Raw genomic sequence first — 18,167 nt, forward strand, 5'->3', positions numbered from 1 at the left:
GTAGAATTAAAGCGGCAGATGCGTGTGCACTTAGAATAAACTGACGAAATGCTAATATCGATATGTTTATAGTTATCTTAGTTGTGAACGGGCTTAACATGATCAACTTCCAGAAACATAGCAAGGAGATCTGTAAAATAATCCATGTGACATCAGGGGTTCAACCATCATTTTACGAAGCTACGAGAATAGGCTACTTTTTGGCGACTTCGTTCAACAATTTGTCTCCTCCGTGTCACACTAGCGTCATTTTTGGAGAGTATCCACTGAACACAAACAGCATATGTTGTTCCACCAGATACGTTACTTTCGTTTAAATCAAAGCACAAACAACGTAGAAAACAGAGACTAGAGTCTAGTCAGAATGCATCCAAAATCTTAATTTGTGTTAATCAATAATGAACGATCAATAATTTTTGGGTGAACTAACCCTTTGTCTTGGCTTAAGTATTATTTTACCAGAATAGCCTGATAGCTTAGCTTATAAATACACATTTACACATATCCTTCATGTATTCACACCTTTAATTTAATTATGTTGTGTTGTGTCAAAATATTAGTTATTAAACGGATGCAATGATGTTCAATTGTTCATAATCAAAATCTTGTTGTGAATAGGACTTTAGGAATAGTTTGGCCCTCCATTTACTTTAAAAAATGATAATGGAACTAAAAGTTCCAGTATTTTAGTTTGTTTTTTGTTAATAAATGAAAGCAGTTCTTGGCTTCCAACCCAAACCTTCAAACAGTTTTAACAAATCTGCATCGTTTTCATTCAGAAAATCCCTCACATTTTAAAAACGGAAAAACCTAACAAAGTAAAGCACAGCAGCCATGAGAATGTTCCATAGGTTTAATTCCAAAATAACTGATGACAAAACTGAAAATATTTACAGCACATATCGCATAAACACTTAGGGTTCCTGTACAAAGAAATATACACATGCAAAAAGTAGAAAATAATCCAAATAAAACAAGTCTAAAATGATAATACATACATTCAAAGACAATGAGATCAGAACTAAAATCAGACATTCAATGAAACACTTTAAAAATGTATCCAGTCCAAGTTCCCACGCTGTAAAGGCATCTGTACAACTTTACAATGACAAATAAATTAGGGGACATGATATGGGTATATACAGATGAATTAACAGTATTCCTTCCTAGCGGGAAAGAGTCACTGTCCACCACTCAAACATTTCATAATGCTTCAAAATCTCAAATATAACGGTTGACTGATGTATGACGCGAGGCTCACTAGAAACCAACGGACTGGGAGCAACAGGCCAATGGTTACAAACTGCATACCAATGTCGCTCCAGCGATGATTGAAACTGTTGAGAGCTTCCTATGACTAACCTGTCACCAAAACTATCAGAGGCCTTTAAACTAAAAGGACCTACATTTGTATTAAAACTCTCTATATGAAACATAACTATCATAATTTAAAGGCATCACATTTTTGTCCATGATATCTTGTGAAGACAAAATTATTTCCATGTCAAGGACTGCCTAGTCTAAATGGAAGGAGCGTTTCAGAAATACTCCAGTAATTATCAGTGAAACGTCTGTAAAATAAACTAAGAAAAACAATTCTTCCCGAATGTAAAGCTATGAATAACTCATGTAAACAACCAGTCATAGCTAATTAAGCATATAACTTACAGTAAAGGTGTACAATTTGTGGTTGGGGGACAAACAGAAAAAGAAAAACTAATTCTCATAAAGTATGGAGAGCTTTGGCATACCAATATATATTTCAAAAGGAAAAGTGCCATGTAGACAACAACCCTGTAGGATGACAGGGCTTTAATACTTAATGATAAAGACCAGATTAAATAAACAATAGCAGAACTGCAGTACAGCGTACGTGCTATTCTACGTTTTTATTAAAAGGTACAATGGGTGTCTTCATAAATAGTTGCATAAACAATCGAAGCTGCAACATTGCACGGATAAGAACCGGATACAGCGTGAGTGCATTTACAGTATTCAGTCATTGTTCAATGCTGTCCAGTCTGAAGCTGATGAGCTCAGACGTCTGGATGCCCTATGGCTATCTCGCATTGGAGTTCTGCTCTCCACCCTTGTGACACTGCATTTAAAGAAAGAAAGAAAGAAAGAAAGAAAGAGAGAGGGCAGACATAGTATAGAATAAGGCGTATACATCTGTAGATTGCACAACACAATTTGTTCTAGTCATCATAAATAAATAAAAAAGACTTGCAGCTGTTAAAAATTTCACAGCTAAATGTGGCAGAATCATCATTGTTGAAATAAGCAACAAATTACACTATGAGACCAAAACAAGCTTTCACTTAAAACGCTTCATCGTACTCATTTGCTCACGATTTGTGTGTTGCGCTCATCCAGACTGAGCTGATGTAACTGATTTTATTGAAGGATGTACCTGAAAATGTCATCATTATTATCCGCTGTTCTTTTTTTCTCTAAAGGTTCATTAATAAATGTTCAGAGTTGAACATTGTAAAAGCACAAAAACAGCCGCTTGCTCTCTGGCTCAGGCAAAACAGAAAGGCTTCTCCTCGCTAAACCGCATTTACACCACTTTCTTCAAAAACCTCTGCCACGTTTGTGCAGGTACATTTGTTCTACACAAAATATTATTTCATTTATGTAGATTTGTTGATCATTCAGCAAATAGAGAAATATTACATATATATATTTATATTTCATTGTTTTAATCTCTGCGTAAAAGTCTTCATTAAACTGGAAACAAGGCAGCAGCAAACTGGGAGAGGACTATTGGCAGGTCGTTAGCCCACATTTTGATAGGCTCAGGACTGAGGTCTTCTTTATTGGCATCAGAAAGAGTGTGAGATCATGTTTCTCGGTCAGATCCTGGGCTGTAGCCTGCTTTGCAGGAAGGCCTTTATGCCTCCGAGAGGTCGCAGGTCGTTCTGGTGTTTGCGCCGATCGATGAAAGAGATAAGTCTAGAGGTATCGATACATTCAGCCGAGCGAGGGCCACCTCCAGGTCTCAGCCAGGGATCCTGCAGGCAGGTGGCGGCCGGGGGCCGTTTGGAAGGTTCGGTCCTGAGAAGCAGGCACACGAAATCACGTGCGGCCTGGCTCACACCATGGAAGTAGTCCTCGGGGAAGCTGAAGTCTAGGCGGCAGATGTTAAGGCATGTCTCCTCCACACTCTCATCCAAGAACGGAGACGCACCACTCAGCATCACATACGTCACCACACCCAGACTCCATAAGTCAGAGGAGAGAGAGACCGGATTCCCGAGAACCAGCTCGGGGGCCGCAAACTCTGGACTACCCAGCAGTGGGTGAACATAGGGAGTTGAGTTCAGCTGCACCGCATCGCCGAAATCAGTCAGCTTCACCATCGGCTGGTAGGGGCTCTGGTCCACCACAAGGTTTTCAGGCTGATCAGAAAAGGGGAAATTAGAATCACTTTGTAATTAGGAATGTGTAAAGAAACATTTGAAACTTTTTTTCCCATATGACCTGGTTTTAAAGGGGTCACATGACGCGATTTAAATGTTTACATTTTCTCTAGAGTGTTAAAAGCTCTGGGTGCATAAAGACGATCTGTAAAGTTGTAAAGACTAAAGTCTCAAATCCAAAGAGATATTCTTTATAAAAGTTACGACTCGTCCACACCCCCCTAAAACGGCTCGTTCTAACACGCCCCCACATGTCTATGTCACGATGTTGAAAGATTTGTATAATGCCCAATTATTCACGCAAAGAAAAAAGGCATGACTTTTATTCTCGATGTTGCCGTCGGTGCCATGTTGTGAAGACGTTGTGTGTTTCATTGTGAAAGCAAAATTACTTTGTTTGGCCTTCCAAAAGAGGACACAATTAGAAATCAATGGTAAAGTTGTATTTATAGCACTGTTCCAGAACAGTTCAACCCAAATGTGTGCTGCGCATTTTAAGGAGGATGAGGACTGTTTCCTGAATCAGTAGCCTACAATGCGTCTGTGGCACAAAGGCTGTTTTTATAAAGTGAGGCAGTTCCAACATTCTAAGGACAGTCTGCTGCTTATGACTCAGCCTGTATTTAATGTTATGTATTTTATATTAAAATAGTTTGCCACTGATGATTCAAATGCATGTGGTTGTTTCTCCGACCACAAATGCAAACTTGGTTTTATGTTTACGCAGGGCGATATGCAACACATAAAAGGACAGTATAAGTCAATATAATCAGTAATTATGTCCCCACTGGATGCAATAATTGCCTCGTTTCTAATGGGTTTTGTTGGTTTTGTCTAGTCTAGTGAAGTCCAGATCGCGAACGAATTGTTCTATTTAACCGAACTGGTCAAAGTAGTTCACCAAATCAAACTGATTTGTTTGCAATGGTTTGTGTCTCCAGTACACAGTAATCCACAAATTATTTAAGTGACTTAACATTTCCATCACACGCTTGAGGTATTCAGCCAATCACAATGCACGGGACAGCTGGCCAATCAGAGCACACCTTGCTTTTTTAGAATGATGAGCTACACATCATCATCATCAAAATACAGTATATTAAATATAATTTTCTTTATAGATATTTATTCAATGTTTATTATTTAATTGTGTGTATTTATTAATACTTTGTTTTATCTATTAATATATTAAAAGGGGATTTATATCAAAAACATCTTGTATTTTATATGTGAGCAGCAACAATGTGGAGATATGGTTTGAAAACATGAAGCTCACTGTGTCTATCAGTCAAATATGAAGTAAGTTATAACTATGACTTCTCAGATAGTCTGACGGCAGATAAAAATAAAAGATAAATTAATGAGTGATCGTTACGAAAGTGTGTATTAAATACACTGAACACAGAAGCTTGTAAGTGTAAGAGGCACTAGACCAGCACTAATTACTATAGATTTCTTTTTGAGTTTGAGCTTTTAATAGTTTTATAGTACATACTGCCACCTATTGCATGACACCAGCATGACAGCATGACAGCTGACTTAAAAAAAGGATTGTGCCGAGGAGAGCTGATACGATCAGTAAAAAAAATTACTTGATCGACCGATCCCTAATATATAATATTTACATATTGACAATAGCATAAAACAATAACACTGACCTTTAAATCCAGATGAACTATTCTGCAGTTGTGCAGGTATTGCAAAGCTTCTAAAATGTCTCGGAGGTAAAAGGCCACTTTTTCCTCAGTGAGGTTCCCCCAGCTCACAATGTAGTCCAGTAGACGGCCCTGATCAGACCTGTGCAATCACACAATACACGTGGTCATGAACGTGTGAAACAGTCTATTGGATTTGAAAGTGTGTGTTTGTGTGTGTGTGGACTCTCACATCTCAAGGACCAGTGCATAGCTGCTGGAGGTCTCAAAGGTGTCCAGTAGTCGGACTAGGTGAGGGTGCTGGAGTCTCTGTAGGACGCTATACTCGTGGGTGACCTGGTCTCGTTTCATGAGTTTCTTATTCACAAACTTGACCGCTACGGTGCACTTTGATCCCCTCTGGTCACAGCGTTTTACTACAGAGAACCTTCCCCTAAAAGAGAGAAACAAAATCAACACAATCGAAATGCTTCTTCGGTTTAATAAAGGAATCCATGTGATATCAAAATTAAGTGCATAAATTCCCATAGTCTCACCTGCCCAGCTCTGCTACCTCACTGTAGAAGGACTCAAAGTTGTCTTTCCACATGACCCGGATTCCATCACTAGTAGTTCCTGTGAAAGACAGTTCAGTTAAGTTCAAAACCCTGTTCAAATAAATCTTTGAAACCCCAGGTGGACTGTTTGCATTGCCAACACATTCTTACCCAACACTCGGAGACTGGCTGATGATGTCACACTGCCTATGTCATTCGTTGCAATGCAGGTGTACATGCCATCATCCTCTGAGGTCACACCTACGATACGCAGAGTGGCCTCGCCAGCCTCACTGAGATGCAGTGGAAAGAAATCATTTATGCAGAAACCAAAACCATTACCATTAGCAAAAACTTGAGTTTAATAACAACAACAAAAAAAAAATCACATATACTTATTTTCCTTATTAGCATTTTTCCCCAATTAATTTTTTTTTTTTAAAAGCAATACACAATAACAACACATAGGGCCCTATCTTGCACCCAGCGCAATTGACTTTGTACACCGACGCATGTGTCATTCCTATTTTGCACCCGCGCAAAGCGCGCTTTTCCCTCCACAGAAGAACGTCGCTAAACTAGTGAATGAACTTGCGCTCCCTGGGCGGATCAGCGCAAAAAAAGAGGCGTGTTCCGGCGCAAACAATCACTGGTGCTATTTTGCTGTTCCATTAAACAATTGCGCCACTGACCAGAAAAAACCTAGTCTAAAGTCAGTGGCACGTTGCGCGCAGTTCATTATGCTATTTTAAGGGCGCATGCTTGACCATAATGTATATAGCGTGCACAACGCGCATACACTTTGCTCATATAATCTACACAGATTTTTATTAAGATTCATAAATTGTTACACTAAAAAAATATTAACACATGAGATGACGGAAATCATTGTGGTGTGCCACGAAGATGTGAAAAAATAGGCATAAATCTAGCTTACAAATTATTCAGGCTAATTGTAGTAATTAAGGATCAGACCTGTTTGCCCAATAGTGGCAAGACATATATGTATATAAGGACATCTGACAAATTGGTTTGTCCGTCAAGAACCAGGAAAAAAAAACGATGAAACAGTTGTGGCTATTTCCTCCCACGCCTGTTTAACCGACGCTATTTTGGGTGGGTTTCTCCCATCCCCATACAACACAACTTCTCTGTCTTTCACTGCTCTTACAAGAACATCAGTCTCCTCGGCTGTGAACCGCTCCTGGGGTGCGCCTGGTAAATACGCCATAATAATAGCAATCCATAATGGAACTTGCGCACCTGCTTTTAAAGGGAATGTTGGATGACGCTCTGATTGGTTTATTTCACGTTACGCCCAAACCACACCTATGAATAATGAAGCTACTTCAGACCCACCCATTTTAGATTTGCGCCGGGCGCAAGAGCCATTTATCCCGCCGGGAAAATAGCAACAGCGCCGAGACCCACCCACAAACTTACTTGCGCTTCGCGCTTTGACACTTGCGTTTCAGATCGTTTAAATAGGGCCCATAAACTTGTATTATCAAAATAAAAACATACAATGCCAAAGCTGCAAGACAAATATACATATATATATACATTAAAAAAAAAATTGGGTCTGTTCACACCTGTAAGCTATGCTAAAGTGGCCATTGTTGGTGAGTATTTTCTGATCGGGTCCCTTCCATGTGACTGTGGTTTTGGGGCGGCCACACACTTTACAGGTCAGTGTGACACACTCCCCTTTATCACAGGTCACATCACTCAGCGGGATGAGGATCTCCGGGGGAACTGGAGAAAAAACATTTAGTTCAACCCCTTATTAAGATGTTTATGACTTCTTTATAATTCTAAACAAACTGAATGATGCATTAATAAACATTTTGAACTTACCATCATAGATATAGTTGGGATTTAGAAGCTGCAAAATGGAAAAAGTTTTGAGCAAACATTTTTCTGAAGGAAAATAACATTAAAGACAAAGATTTGTACGCGTTTTCTTTAGTGTTACCTTTACAGAGACCTTGTTCGTTAGTCCCTCTCTGGATTTTCTGTATCCATTTTCAAGCTTGGCCTCCTTTTTATTTTCCTTCTCTCTTTTCTCTGACTTCTTACGAATACGGAGGGTTGTATGCCATGGTGATGATTTCCTGCTGGTGATGTTAAAAATAATGATTATAACACACTGAATACCCAACATAAAGAACAGATGTACTACTGAACTACTAGATTTATTGTTTAGAATGTGTTATGTAAATGGTTAGAGGTGAGCTCTTACTTAATGGACCCCTCCGGTACATCAGGGATATTGGCGGAGGTGTGGCCCAGCACGTATCCAGGGATCCAGCCCTCGGCGGCTGGGCATTGGTCGGTAGCGGCACGAAACACCAAGAACATGTTCTGCTGATTGGAGGCCAGGATCTGCACCACTTCCCCCTGACCTACATTTATCTCATCCTCTTTCAGAGCCACATAGTCCTGAGTCACCAACATGGTGGAGATATTACTGCTGCTGCTGCTTTCACTCTGTGGACAAACAGACACAGATATAGATATTAGTATCTGAGAGCTTTTATAGCTTTAACACAAATGCCTGTAGTGTATAACACTGTAGGTTTACCTGGGGGTAAATTACAGTATTTTCACATTTATCTATCAACCCTCATGTTCTGTTTAAATATCTACAAAATAAGTTTGAAAATCTATTAAGTTTTCCCCTTAAATGTTCTTGTAAAATGTTCTAGTGACCTACTCAAAACCCAGAATATGTAAGTATTACTGAAGCTTAATAATAGCAACCATTTATTGTATAAGTAAACGATGTGAAAATTATGAATGAAATTTCTTATTGTCATCTTGTATTTAGTTAATTGTTAAATAAATGTTTATATGTATTAGACATATTGCAATAGTTACTATGGAGGATATTTGAAGTATTTTATTAAGTTGAAATCAGTTTTCATTTCATTAGGAAAGGTTTCATCTTGATACTTCAATGGTAACAAAAGAGAGCCTTGAGGTCTCTCAGACAATAAACTGAACATGCAGGCTAGTAAATTTACTAGCCCTTATATAAACTAATATAAACCTAACAGACCACTCAGATCATTAGGATCGAGTCAGTTAGGAATACCAAGGGTTCACACAAAACAAGGGCAGTCTGCTTTTAGTTATTATGCCACACGCAGTTGAATTCAGCTTCCAGAAGAAATCAGATGTGCTAAAACATTAGCCATTTTTTAATCTAGACTCAAAACTCTTCTGTTTAGCTGTGCATTTATTGAATAAGCCCTGTGCAATGTCCAAACTGATTGGACTGTATTACGTATTGCACTGTATTTTATGCAACCTGAAATGATTGCACTATATTTTATGTAAAATCTTAAATTCTTTTTAAGTCAATTTAAAAATCTTTTTCGGTTTTAAAATTTCTTGTTTAATTTTTGTGATTTTTTTTTTGGGGGGATTTTTTATTTTATTTTTGTGTGTGATAATATTTACAACTTTTGATTAACCCTGCAAGTGCCCTGCATTGAAAATGCATTAATGAACAAGAATAGTCAAAGAAAAGAAAAGAAACAGAAAAGCAAAGAAAGTTAGACGAGAACTCATAGTAGTTACAGTAGCCTGCTAAAAAGATCTAAAATTCGGAACTACGTCACATGATAGACAGAATCAAAAAACCTCCACAGATATTTCTTGCATTAGTTTCATAATAATTAACAGTGTTAAGATGCGGTCACATCAGCAAAATTTTGTGGTAAAAAAACCCCCCAATGTCTATTGTCCATAGTGTAGTGATTTACGAAGCAAAGCTCACACAAAAGTCACCTTCAAATCAAGCAGCTTTCTTTTGGTCAATGTAGCAAATCAATGCGACTAATTTGAATTTGAAGAAATCTGTGTGCAGAAATATTTCGACCTCATGCTAAATTCCCACTCGAATTGTTTCCTGTTGAAATGACTGTATTTCACCCAAGAACATTAATTGTAAAAAATAGTAAACGTGACCACACTTTTAGTCCTTAAGAAAAACTGATTCTATTATACACACCACAAAAAAGATTGAAGTTATGAGCTTTTTTTTTTAAGGAAGGGAAAACCTGGTTCTTGATCTACAACTCAATAAACAGTTAGTATCTGGCCAGAAGCAAAACTTTGTTAGAATTCTGAGATGCAGAGCAAAGGATCTGTTGGAAGTCCACAGAGTAGAAACCAGGTTAGGAGAGGCAGAAATCAGACAGAATCCAGGTTGGTTAGAAAGTCATTCATGAGGTAAGACAGGAGCAGTTGAAGCACTGTGGTCGACCGGGGCAGAAACGTGTCTCTTACCCCATTGCTCTGAGTGGACTGGACAGATTGCTCACTGGCAGAAGAGCAGGTACTCATGCGGTCTGCATCTTTACTGTGGGTGGAATGCCGGTGACTTTGGTTCTGATTTTGCCGTCCCAGTGTGTCACATGCTTCCCCAGGGAAAGTAAAAGAACCAGGCCTGCTGGCAGGGGACGCAGGAACGGAGCTCCACGAGGTAGAGCTGCTGCCTGTCTTTGGCCCAGGACTGCAGGGGGGGATGGAGTCTTTGAAAGCTGGTGTGGCTAATGGGGAGGCCATGGGCGAGACCGTTCCAGGTCTGACCAATGTTAGTGGGGCCACAGTGGCTCGAGGGATTTGGACCGTGCCGGCTCCATCCCTGCTATCTTTGGAAGTGCTTTCTGTGGAGTCCATCTGTTTTGGGTGAGGGCTTGCAGGAACCTTCACCTTTGGCTCAGGCTCTGTGGTGCAAGAGGGTGAGGGAACCCTGGAGAGAGGTCTTGTGGACATACCTGATATTTTGTCGGGGCCGTCAGGCTCATGGGCTCCAGGCCCCAGGGCAGGGGAGTGATGACGGAGTGGCTGAGGCAAGCGGGAGGGCTGGGGGATGCGGGAGGGACGGGAGCGGGAACCCAACCCAGCCGGGGCCCCTCCACCTCCTCCAGGGGCCATAACCTGACCCCCACTACTTCCAGCCTGTACACTGCTGCCTGAGACACCATGCCCCTCGACATGGTTCCTCTGGTGGTCTATGGGAGATCTTTGTGCTACAGGAGAAAGAAATCTAGTAAGGAGAATGATTTGCACATGAGTACAACAGCTCAGATTATCCAGATTTTAGAAGGGTGTAAAGGCCAAAGTATACTTGTTTTTTTTTTGGGGGGGGGGGGGGGGGGGGTTATGTGCAGGTCGCACGTGCAATGCCTTGGTTTTGCACTAATCAGTTGTTTCACAAAGTGGCAGAAAATTAAGCTTAAGAAAGGTAACAACACAAAATAGTGGGGACTGCTACAAGAGAAGGCTGCACACAAACGCTTGTGTGAGGGGGTAATTAGGGAGCGGCAACTTTAAGTTAAAAGAGTACAAAGACATTTTTATCACTCATAATTTCTGGAGAAAACCAGATGCTGGACAAAGGTGAAGCTTTCTAGAGTGTTGACTGTCGGCCTTCGTGCCCAATTTTAAATGGAGTATACATTGAAAGGGCTACATATTTGACTGTACGCATATGCTAGTGTACACATACTAACATGAACATGAAGTCAAGTATCTCACTATGGGAATGCCCCAGGCATGACCGATTGCAGAAGCACCAGTAACACCACGTCTGCCAATCACGACAGGCCAACCACTGCAGCAATCTGTACGACCAACTTTTTTCACTTTTCACTTTTTCACTTTCAATCTGGGAGTCCCACCTCCATGTACATAAACTGCAGCTGCAATTTTGTCATTCTCTGCATACCTCTTCTCTATGCGGAACAGGCAAAGAGGGCAAAACTGTGAGATACCTCACTTCATGTCATCAGAGAACTGAGGTTACGTTGGTAACCTAAAGTTCTCTTTTTACCATTAGTTTGATATCTCACTATAGGATACAGACAACTACCTTATTGCCAATATGCTGACGAAGCAGACTAAAGATGAATATGATCTGAATTAAACCTATTCGACCAAACTCATAAGTATAGTCTGAACATTTTGACACTATAATAAATTGGGTTACCGAAGAGCTTAATCTACAATTTGTCTGCTCTCTTTCAGGACCGAAAGGGCAAGTGAAGGTTCTGTCATGTCCAATATACAGTATCTCACAAAAGTGTGTGGTTAAGACCAGGGGTGGAATATTTTCCCCTGTACTTGAGAGAGAAGGTCCCTGCATGCTGTTAGTGGCCATGGTTCGTCGTACAGCAGCTGCGCAATCTCCACTACCCACAGTCTCCCCGGCCAGTATGGTGCTATTAAAAATAATCAAATGACCGGGTTCTCGTACCCTCAGCAATGTAGGCTCAATTAAGCTCAGTGAAGCTGCCTAATTCTGGATTTCCCTCATTCGCAATAGACCCAGAGGGACAGTGCTGACGTCATCAGACCCAGTAACCAGAGGCACAATCTGAGATACTGTTTTCCCTCATTGAAAAGGGGAGATGCAGCAGTGAAATGCCTCGATGCGAAACTTCATTGAAGACCCAGGTAGATTATTTCCTGTGAAGGAGTCAGACAGCTCTTTGCCAGGTTTACCTTGAAACCTAATCTCTCCAGTTGAGTCACCAATGTATTTGTATCAAGCTCTGCTTGGGTCAGGGACAGTACACAAACAAGCAAATCATTTATATGAGACTGACTCCCGTATTCCTTAGCACAGTTTGAGCTGACTCCCCCTTGGCCACTGACATTACCACTTCATTGCACACAGGAGGTTTTACAATAAACTGGAGTCTGTAACCCCTGTCTATAGTGTTTAAAACCCGGGGCTGAACTGCGGATATGCACCAGTTTATTATTTGAGCAGCGAGATGACCTTTCCCATCTTTGCTCACTATCAGTGTTGCAGCTAGTGGCGGGGGCAGGGGGGCGGTGACTTTACCCCAGTGAAGGAGTTATATTTGTTTGGTTTGATTGTTTGTGATTCTTTTGTTTTTCATCAGACTCTGCGCCCTTGGCCTGGATGCAGCAGAGAACGTTTTATTTGTATTGGGATGCTTGTGAACTTTTGGTCATCCTCCCTCAGAACAAACCCAATGGGTAGAGTGGGAGACAATGTTTTGGGGGGCACCTGGGGAACACAGGCCACACTCCTGCACACAGTTGATTGAACGGTATGCAAGGACAATTTCTGTATTTGAATTCCTTCTTTTTCCAGCAGTAGGGAGATGTGGAATGTTCTGAAGGGATGGGACAGATAAACTCTGGTAGAGGTCTCAGGTAGACCGCCTCTTCTTGCTACCCTGGGGGTTTGGAAAACAGTTTCATTGCTGTTTTCAGTTTCACAAACCCGGGTTTCTTCTGTGCAGTTGGGATTGGACAGCTGATCTCAGACTGACCTCCTTTTCCCGTGGATCTAAAACTTGGCTGGTTCGGATAATAAGGCCAAACTACTGGCATTCTAGGGAGACAAACACTGAATGCCTCTCCCTGCCTCTTCTGTAGGATGCAGTCCTGTTGCATCGCTGTAACAGTTGCTCCGAACAGAGCTTTTGGATTGCTGGGGGCATCCAAAAACTCAACTTTCTCTTTCTAAGAAAGTCAAGACAAGCTCAGCCACAGCAATCTTTCTCCCACAACCACCAACCACTTAGGACACTCCATGGGTCTGACTTTCCTGCAGCTACCATTTAGAGCCTTTCTCTGGGTTTAGTAGACAAAATCAAGCAGCGAGTGTAGCCACTGGGTTTGGATAATGCAGCCTAAGCATGTTTAACATCCGGGCAGGAGATGCAGAGACTCATTGGCAGAAATCCACGCTCCACAGGCGCAAGGATGTGGAGGACGGCCTTTCACTCTGTGGATTTCTGTCCCTTTTGAGATGGCCCTGAAAACATCTGCACTCTCTTTGCATGTTAAGTCCATCACAATGTGAACACTAGTACGGAGCTGTGCAGAGAGTAGTGAGCTCTCTTATTGGTGCATGATGACCACTATTAAAACATAGACTATTGAGAAACTTAGCTATCCAACTCCGACTTCGTTGGTAAACTGTAGAGCAATAATTCCAAAAGTCTGTTGAGGACAGCTTCTGAAATCTTCAATGGGGAAGAGAGTGAGAATGATGAAACTGCAGATAGCTGCAGTTTATTTACAGGGAGGTGGGACTCCCTGATCACTTCAGCGATTGGTCTGCCGTGATTGGCAGATGTGGTGTCATTGTCACCCCTGGGGTGTTCCCATGTGAGATACCGAAGAAATGTTAGAAAGAGAACGAAGTATACTTTGGGCTTAACAGGAAAGACTTGCAAACCAACGTAAAGATATTGTAAGCAATCTTTGATAAAACTTTACAATGAGGATCAATTCATTAGCTCAAACTTGTCATGTATGTAGTAACACTTTATTATTCTAGGTTAATGATAATTTCTAAATTGGCAAATACATTTTTACCATTTCAAGTTCAAGTTCATTAAAAAGATAATTCCTAGATGAAGTTTTCTATACTCCTAAGTATTGGTGGATACTGTACCATTGAGGAAATTGTGTTGACTCTCCAGGATTTGGCTGATCTGCAGCATCCAGACTTGTCGTACTCCAGGATGGCTTGAGTGCAGAATAAATGCCTCTTTGCTGCCATTAGACGTTCTGGAGGTCAGTGCAAATTTACATGGGTCTCCATCCACACATTCCTCAATCCCCAGACAGCTCACCTACACACATACAAACAGAATATTATTAATTTATACAGTCTTATATTTATCACAGAGTCTGACATGACACAGTTAGATACCAATCGAAACAGATGAGGACGCCTGTACCTTGATGCTGTATTTGTACAGGTAGCCAGGCATCGAGAAGCCCCTCTTTTTATCTAAAGGTTCACTGAAGATGACAATCTGTTCAAAGAGGAAGACTCTTCTCTCCTTCATTCTGTTCAGCAGGCCTCCATCCGGTTCAGCCACCATGAAGGTGTCATGCAGGAGGAGACGCCCCTGAGCAATCATCTTTCCCTGTGAAGGACAGAAAGACCGATCAGATTAATTAAGTCACTTGTAAAACAGCTATTATTTTTTATAATAATTTACTCATATAAAAAAGGTCACAGCAATCTTACATCAAATCCCTGGATTCGACCAACATTAATCATGTCGTTGCATCTTTTTGGTACAATGCACATGACCTCAACCGCTCTCTACAACAAATCAGTAACTTCATCAGTATAAATACATATGACAACCGATCAATATATAGATATATGTTTATCTGTATATGTTACCCTAGACTACAAAACCAGTCATAAGGGTCAATTTTTTGAAATTGAGATTTATTCATCATCTGAAAGAGTAATAAATAAGGAAAAGTTTGATAGGATAAGACAATATTTGGCTGAGATACAACTACTGTATTTGAAAATCTGAAATCTGAGGGTGCAAGTAAATCTAAACATTGAGAAATTCGCCTTTAAAGTTGTCCAAATGAAGTTCTTAGCAATGCATATTGCTAATCAAAAATTAAGGTTTTATATATTTACAGTAGGAAATTTACAAAATATCTTCATGGAACATGATCTTTACTTAATATCCTAATTATTTTTGGCATAAAAGAAAAAATGTATAATTTTGACCCAAACAATGTTTTTTTTTTTTTTTTTTTTTTTTTTTATATTGTTACAAATACACCCCAGCTACTTGAGACTGGTTTTGTGGTCCAGCGTCACATATATACACGAATAAAAGTTTGGAGCCAGTAACATTTTTTTAAAAGACACTTTTATTTGACAAGGACACATTAACTTAATCTAAAGTGACAGAAAATATATTTCTTATGTTAACAAAGATAAATATTTCTATTTTTAAACGTTCTATACAAAAAAAAATCCTGAAAGAAAAGAAAAAAAGAGATATTTGATAATAATAAGAAATGTTTCTAAAATCGGCATATTAGAATGATTTCTGAAGGATCATATGACATGATTATGGCTGCTGAAAAACAGTTCATTTAATTTCAATAATATTTCTCAATATTACTGTTTTTACAGGATTTTTTTTATCACATAAATGCAAACATGTTGAGTGCAAGATGCATTACAATAGACCCTAAACATCTTATTGATGCCAAACTTTTGAATTGTAGTATATGTTAAAGAAAAAGCTAACCTCCAATTCTACTGAATCAATTCCCATTTTTTTGGAATATTTAAGGAAATCCTGGAAATAAAAACAAAACAGACATTAGATTCAAGATTAGAGATTAGATTAGATTATCTCTGTCAATAGTGCTAAAACAATGAGATGCAGTGGGCCAGATGGACAAACCTTAAGCAGCAGTTGGTACTTCATGATTCTCTGCACAGGTTTATTGAGCAGATCAGTGATCTGAAGCCTGTGACCCAGATGCTGCTTCAGATCCTACAAGAGAGGGTCAAGACCTTGATGCTTATATATATATAAATGCTTAATGCATCTATTTAATAGAACATTTTAATGTTTCATTATGTTCTATGTGATTTCAATTTGGTGGTATACCGACATGAATGCAAAATGAAGTGACATGTGGAAAATGTATTTCATTAGGAAATGCAAACTTTCAAATCTGACTGAAGACTTCAGTTACGCACCTCAAAATAGGTGTCGATATACTCCGAGACAATGTGCTCAGATTTAGGTTTGTTTTGGCAGTAAACAATGTACATGTGCAGTCTCCGCTCCTGAAAGGCATGATGAGTTTGTAAAGTATGCACAATATCATATTACAGAAAAAAAAAGTTTGATTGGTTAAAAAAAAAAAAGCTTAAAAATTGTACATGTTTGACGAAGAGAGGGCCCAGCCGGTCAGGATCCTCAAGGCACTTTTCAAGCTCTCCCAGGAAGAAACTGAAACAATAAGGATTACAGTTAGTTTAATCTGTCTTAAAAGTCTGTAAAATTGTCATAACATTTTTTCATGTTCGTGTTCATCATTTAAAAATAACTGAAAATATAATGCTTCACAGACTAGATACTTACTCTTTGTGCCAGTCGTATATCTGCTGAATGTTTCCAAAAACTATTTTGTCTTTTCCTTTCATATCATCTGGAACTCCATCTTCCCTCATCCTGGTCATGTAGCCCTACCAGACACACAACACATGTATGCGCTTCAATCTAGTCACATTATCACTCCCTACATCTCAGCATCCTATGAACAGTGTTCATTTACCTCCACGACCAAACTGAGATCTCTCACATAGTCCCTCTCCGTCTCGATCAGTTCCAGCAGAAGATAACTAAAAGGAAAAAGGGAGATAAGTGTTATAGACACTGACAATGAATGAGGATAATAACAGAGAGCGAGAGAAGAGCATGATGACATACTGCCGTCTCTTGAAAAGGCCGGTCTTGCGTTCCTCTATCTCATCGATCGGAGAGGAGGAGGAGAGAAGGGAGTTATCAGACGGGTTGAAAGAGGGGCTGCTGCTGTCCCCTTGCTCCACAGACAAAGAGCTGGGTCTGTCTTCCAGAGCCTGTGTGGACACGAGACAGACAAAATCAGTCCAGCCAAATAATATGATGGTAAAGCAACACTGAAATGCAGGCTGATTATAAGCTACTCTTCTCACATAAAACTTTTTTTTTTTTGGAAATAGAGCAATATGTATTTGCCACAAATTCACTAAGGATCTTAATTACAATGCCAGCTTTAATCAGAATTGGAACACTAAATTTGCAATAAATGCCAACAATAAAAATTCATCATATAATATTATATCATAAAAATCTTATATACATCTGTGCACTTCTCACCATCTTGCTTTTGACCAGCTCCTCAATGGCACTGACTAGCTCTGCAGCGCTGGGCGTTTCAGAACTGGAGGGTCGGACAGAGAGACGGGAAGAGGTCTGCAGAGACAAAGAGAGTGAAAGAGGGGAAAAGGCCAGACTGAATGATACAGAGGAAATATAAGCCATGTGAAGCTAATCTGTAATTGGGATTCATTCAGGCATGGATTTAAGATCTAGTTTACTGTCTTTGCCTTCAAGGGCATTTATGCATTTTTTTTTTAATTATAGCACACAATAGCTTCTCAGCATTATGTTGAATGCATCTGTATAACTAACAATTATTTTTATGATGTGTCTGGCATCACACCATTGTGAACATTCACAATCTGCACTCGCAAGCAATCTCTGGTGCAGTTTCTTGGTTTAAAAAAAATGTGAAAAATAATGGAGACATTTTGATTTCAATCAAAGCTGTACCAATTATCTTTAAAGGCCCCATGAAATCAAAATGGCCTGCTTTAAAATTGCCAAAAAAAAAAAAAAAAAAAATCCCACGTTCGACATCTTTATTTTAACATTGATATAAATACCCTTTTAGCAGATATAAACTTTTCAAATTTAGTATTTTCTCTTGCAGCCAAACAGATCCAAACTAGGAAATATGTCAACAGAAGAAAGAAACCTGCTGGATTTCATGGGGTCTTAAATTCATAAGGTCGATCCCACTTGAGGGTTTACAAAAATCATAAGACTTCAGGTTGACAATAGTTTGATGCTCGACACCTGAGACTGGCGGTGGGTTTCTTTACTTTAGCTTCCAAAACTGGCAAATCAAAAACATTCATCAAATAGAAATAGAGGGAAATC

The 18,167-nt window shown here is 39.7% G+C and overlaps 1 protein-coding gene across 6 annotated transcripts in view; it reads right to left on the bottom strand.

The window, feature by feature from the left end:
* Positions 1-839: 839 nt before the first annotated feature.
* The window catches only part of LOC127934877 (triple functional domain protein), an 88,439-nt gene continuing 71,111 nt past the window's right edge, over positions 840-18,167 (bottom strand). For 2 of the 6 annotated variants that reach the window (XM_052532410.1, XM_052532406.1), the window contains 21 exons: positions 17,322-17,417; positions 16,893-17,041; positions 16,738-16,804; positions 16,545-16,648; positions 16,343-16,412; positions 16,157-16,246; positions 15,855-15,947; positions 15,696-15,746; positions 14,654-14,731; positions 14,358-14,549; positions 14,069-14,249; positions 9,913-10,658; positions 7,859-8,106; positions 7,592-7,730; positions 7,474-7,501; positions 7,209-7,371; positions 5,788-5,909; positions 5,617-5,695; positions 5,313-5,513; positions 5,084-5,222; positions 840-3,404 (listed from right to left, as the gene is read on the bottom strand). In XM_052532410.1, the coding sequence (XP_052388370.1) occupies positions 2,859-3,404; positions 5,084-5,222; positions 5,313-5,513; positions 5,617-5,695; positions 5,788-5,909; positions 7,209-7,371; positions 7,474-7,501; positions 7,592-7,730; positions 7,859-8,106; positions 9,913-10,658; positions 14,069-14,249; positions 14,358-14,549; positions 14,654-14,731; positions 15,696-15,746; positions 15,855-15,947; positions 16,157-16,246; positions 16,343-16,412; positions 16,545-16,648; positions 16,738-16,804; positions 16,893-17,041; positions 17,322-17,417 (3,582 nt within the window). In that variant the 3' untranslated portion in view covers positions 840-2,858. Of the gene's footprint in view, positions 3,405-5,083; positions 5,223-5,312; positions 5,514-5,616; positions 5,696-5,787; positions 5,910-7,208; positions 7,372-7,473; positions 7,502-7,591; positions 7,734-7,858; positions 8,107-9,912; positions 10,659-14,068; positions 14,250-14,357; positions 14,550-14,653; positions 14,732-15,695; positions 15,747-15,854; positions 15,948-16,156; positions 16,247-16,342; positions 16,413-16,544; positions 16,649-16,737; positions 16,805-16,892; positions 17,042-17,321; positions 17,418-18,167 lie in introns of those variants that run through there. The other 4 variants (XM_052532409.1, XM_052532405.1, XM_052532407.1 and 1 more) reach the window with 3 other exon arrangements.

This window comes from Carassius gibelio, chromosome A19 (assembly GCF_023724105.1).
Source record: "Carassius gibelio isolate Cgi1373 ecotype wild population from Czech Republic chromosome A19, carGib1.2-hapl.c, whole genome shotgun sequence".
Taxonomy (NCBI): domain Eukaryota; kingdom Metazoa; phylum Chordata; class Actinopteri; order Cypriniformes; family Cyprinidae; genus Carassius; species Carassius gibelio.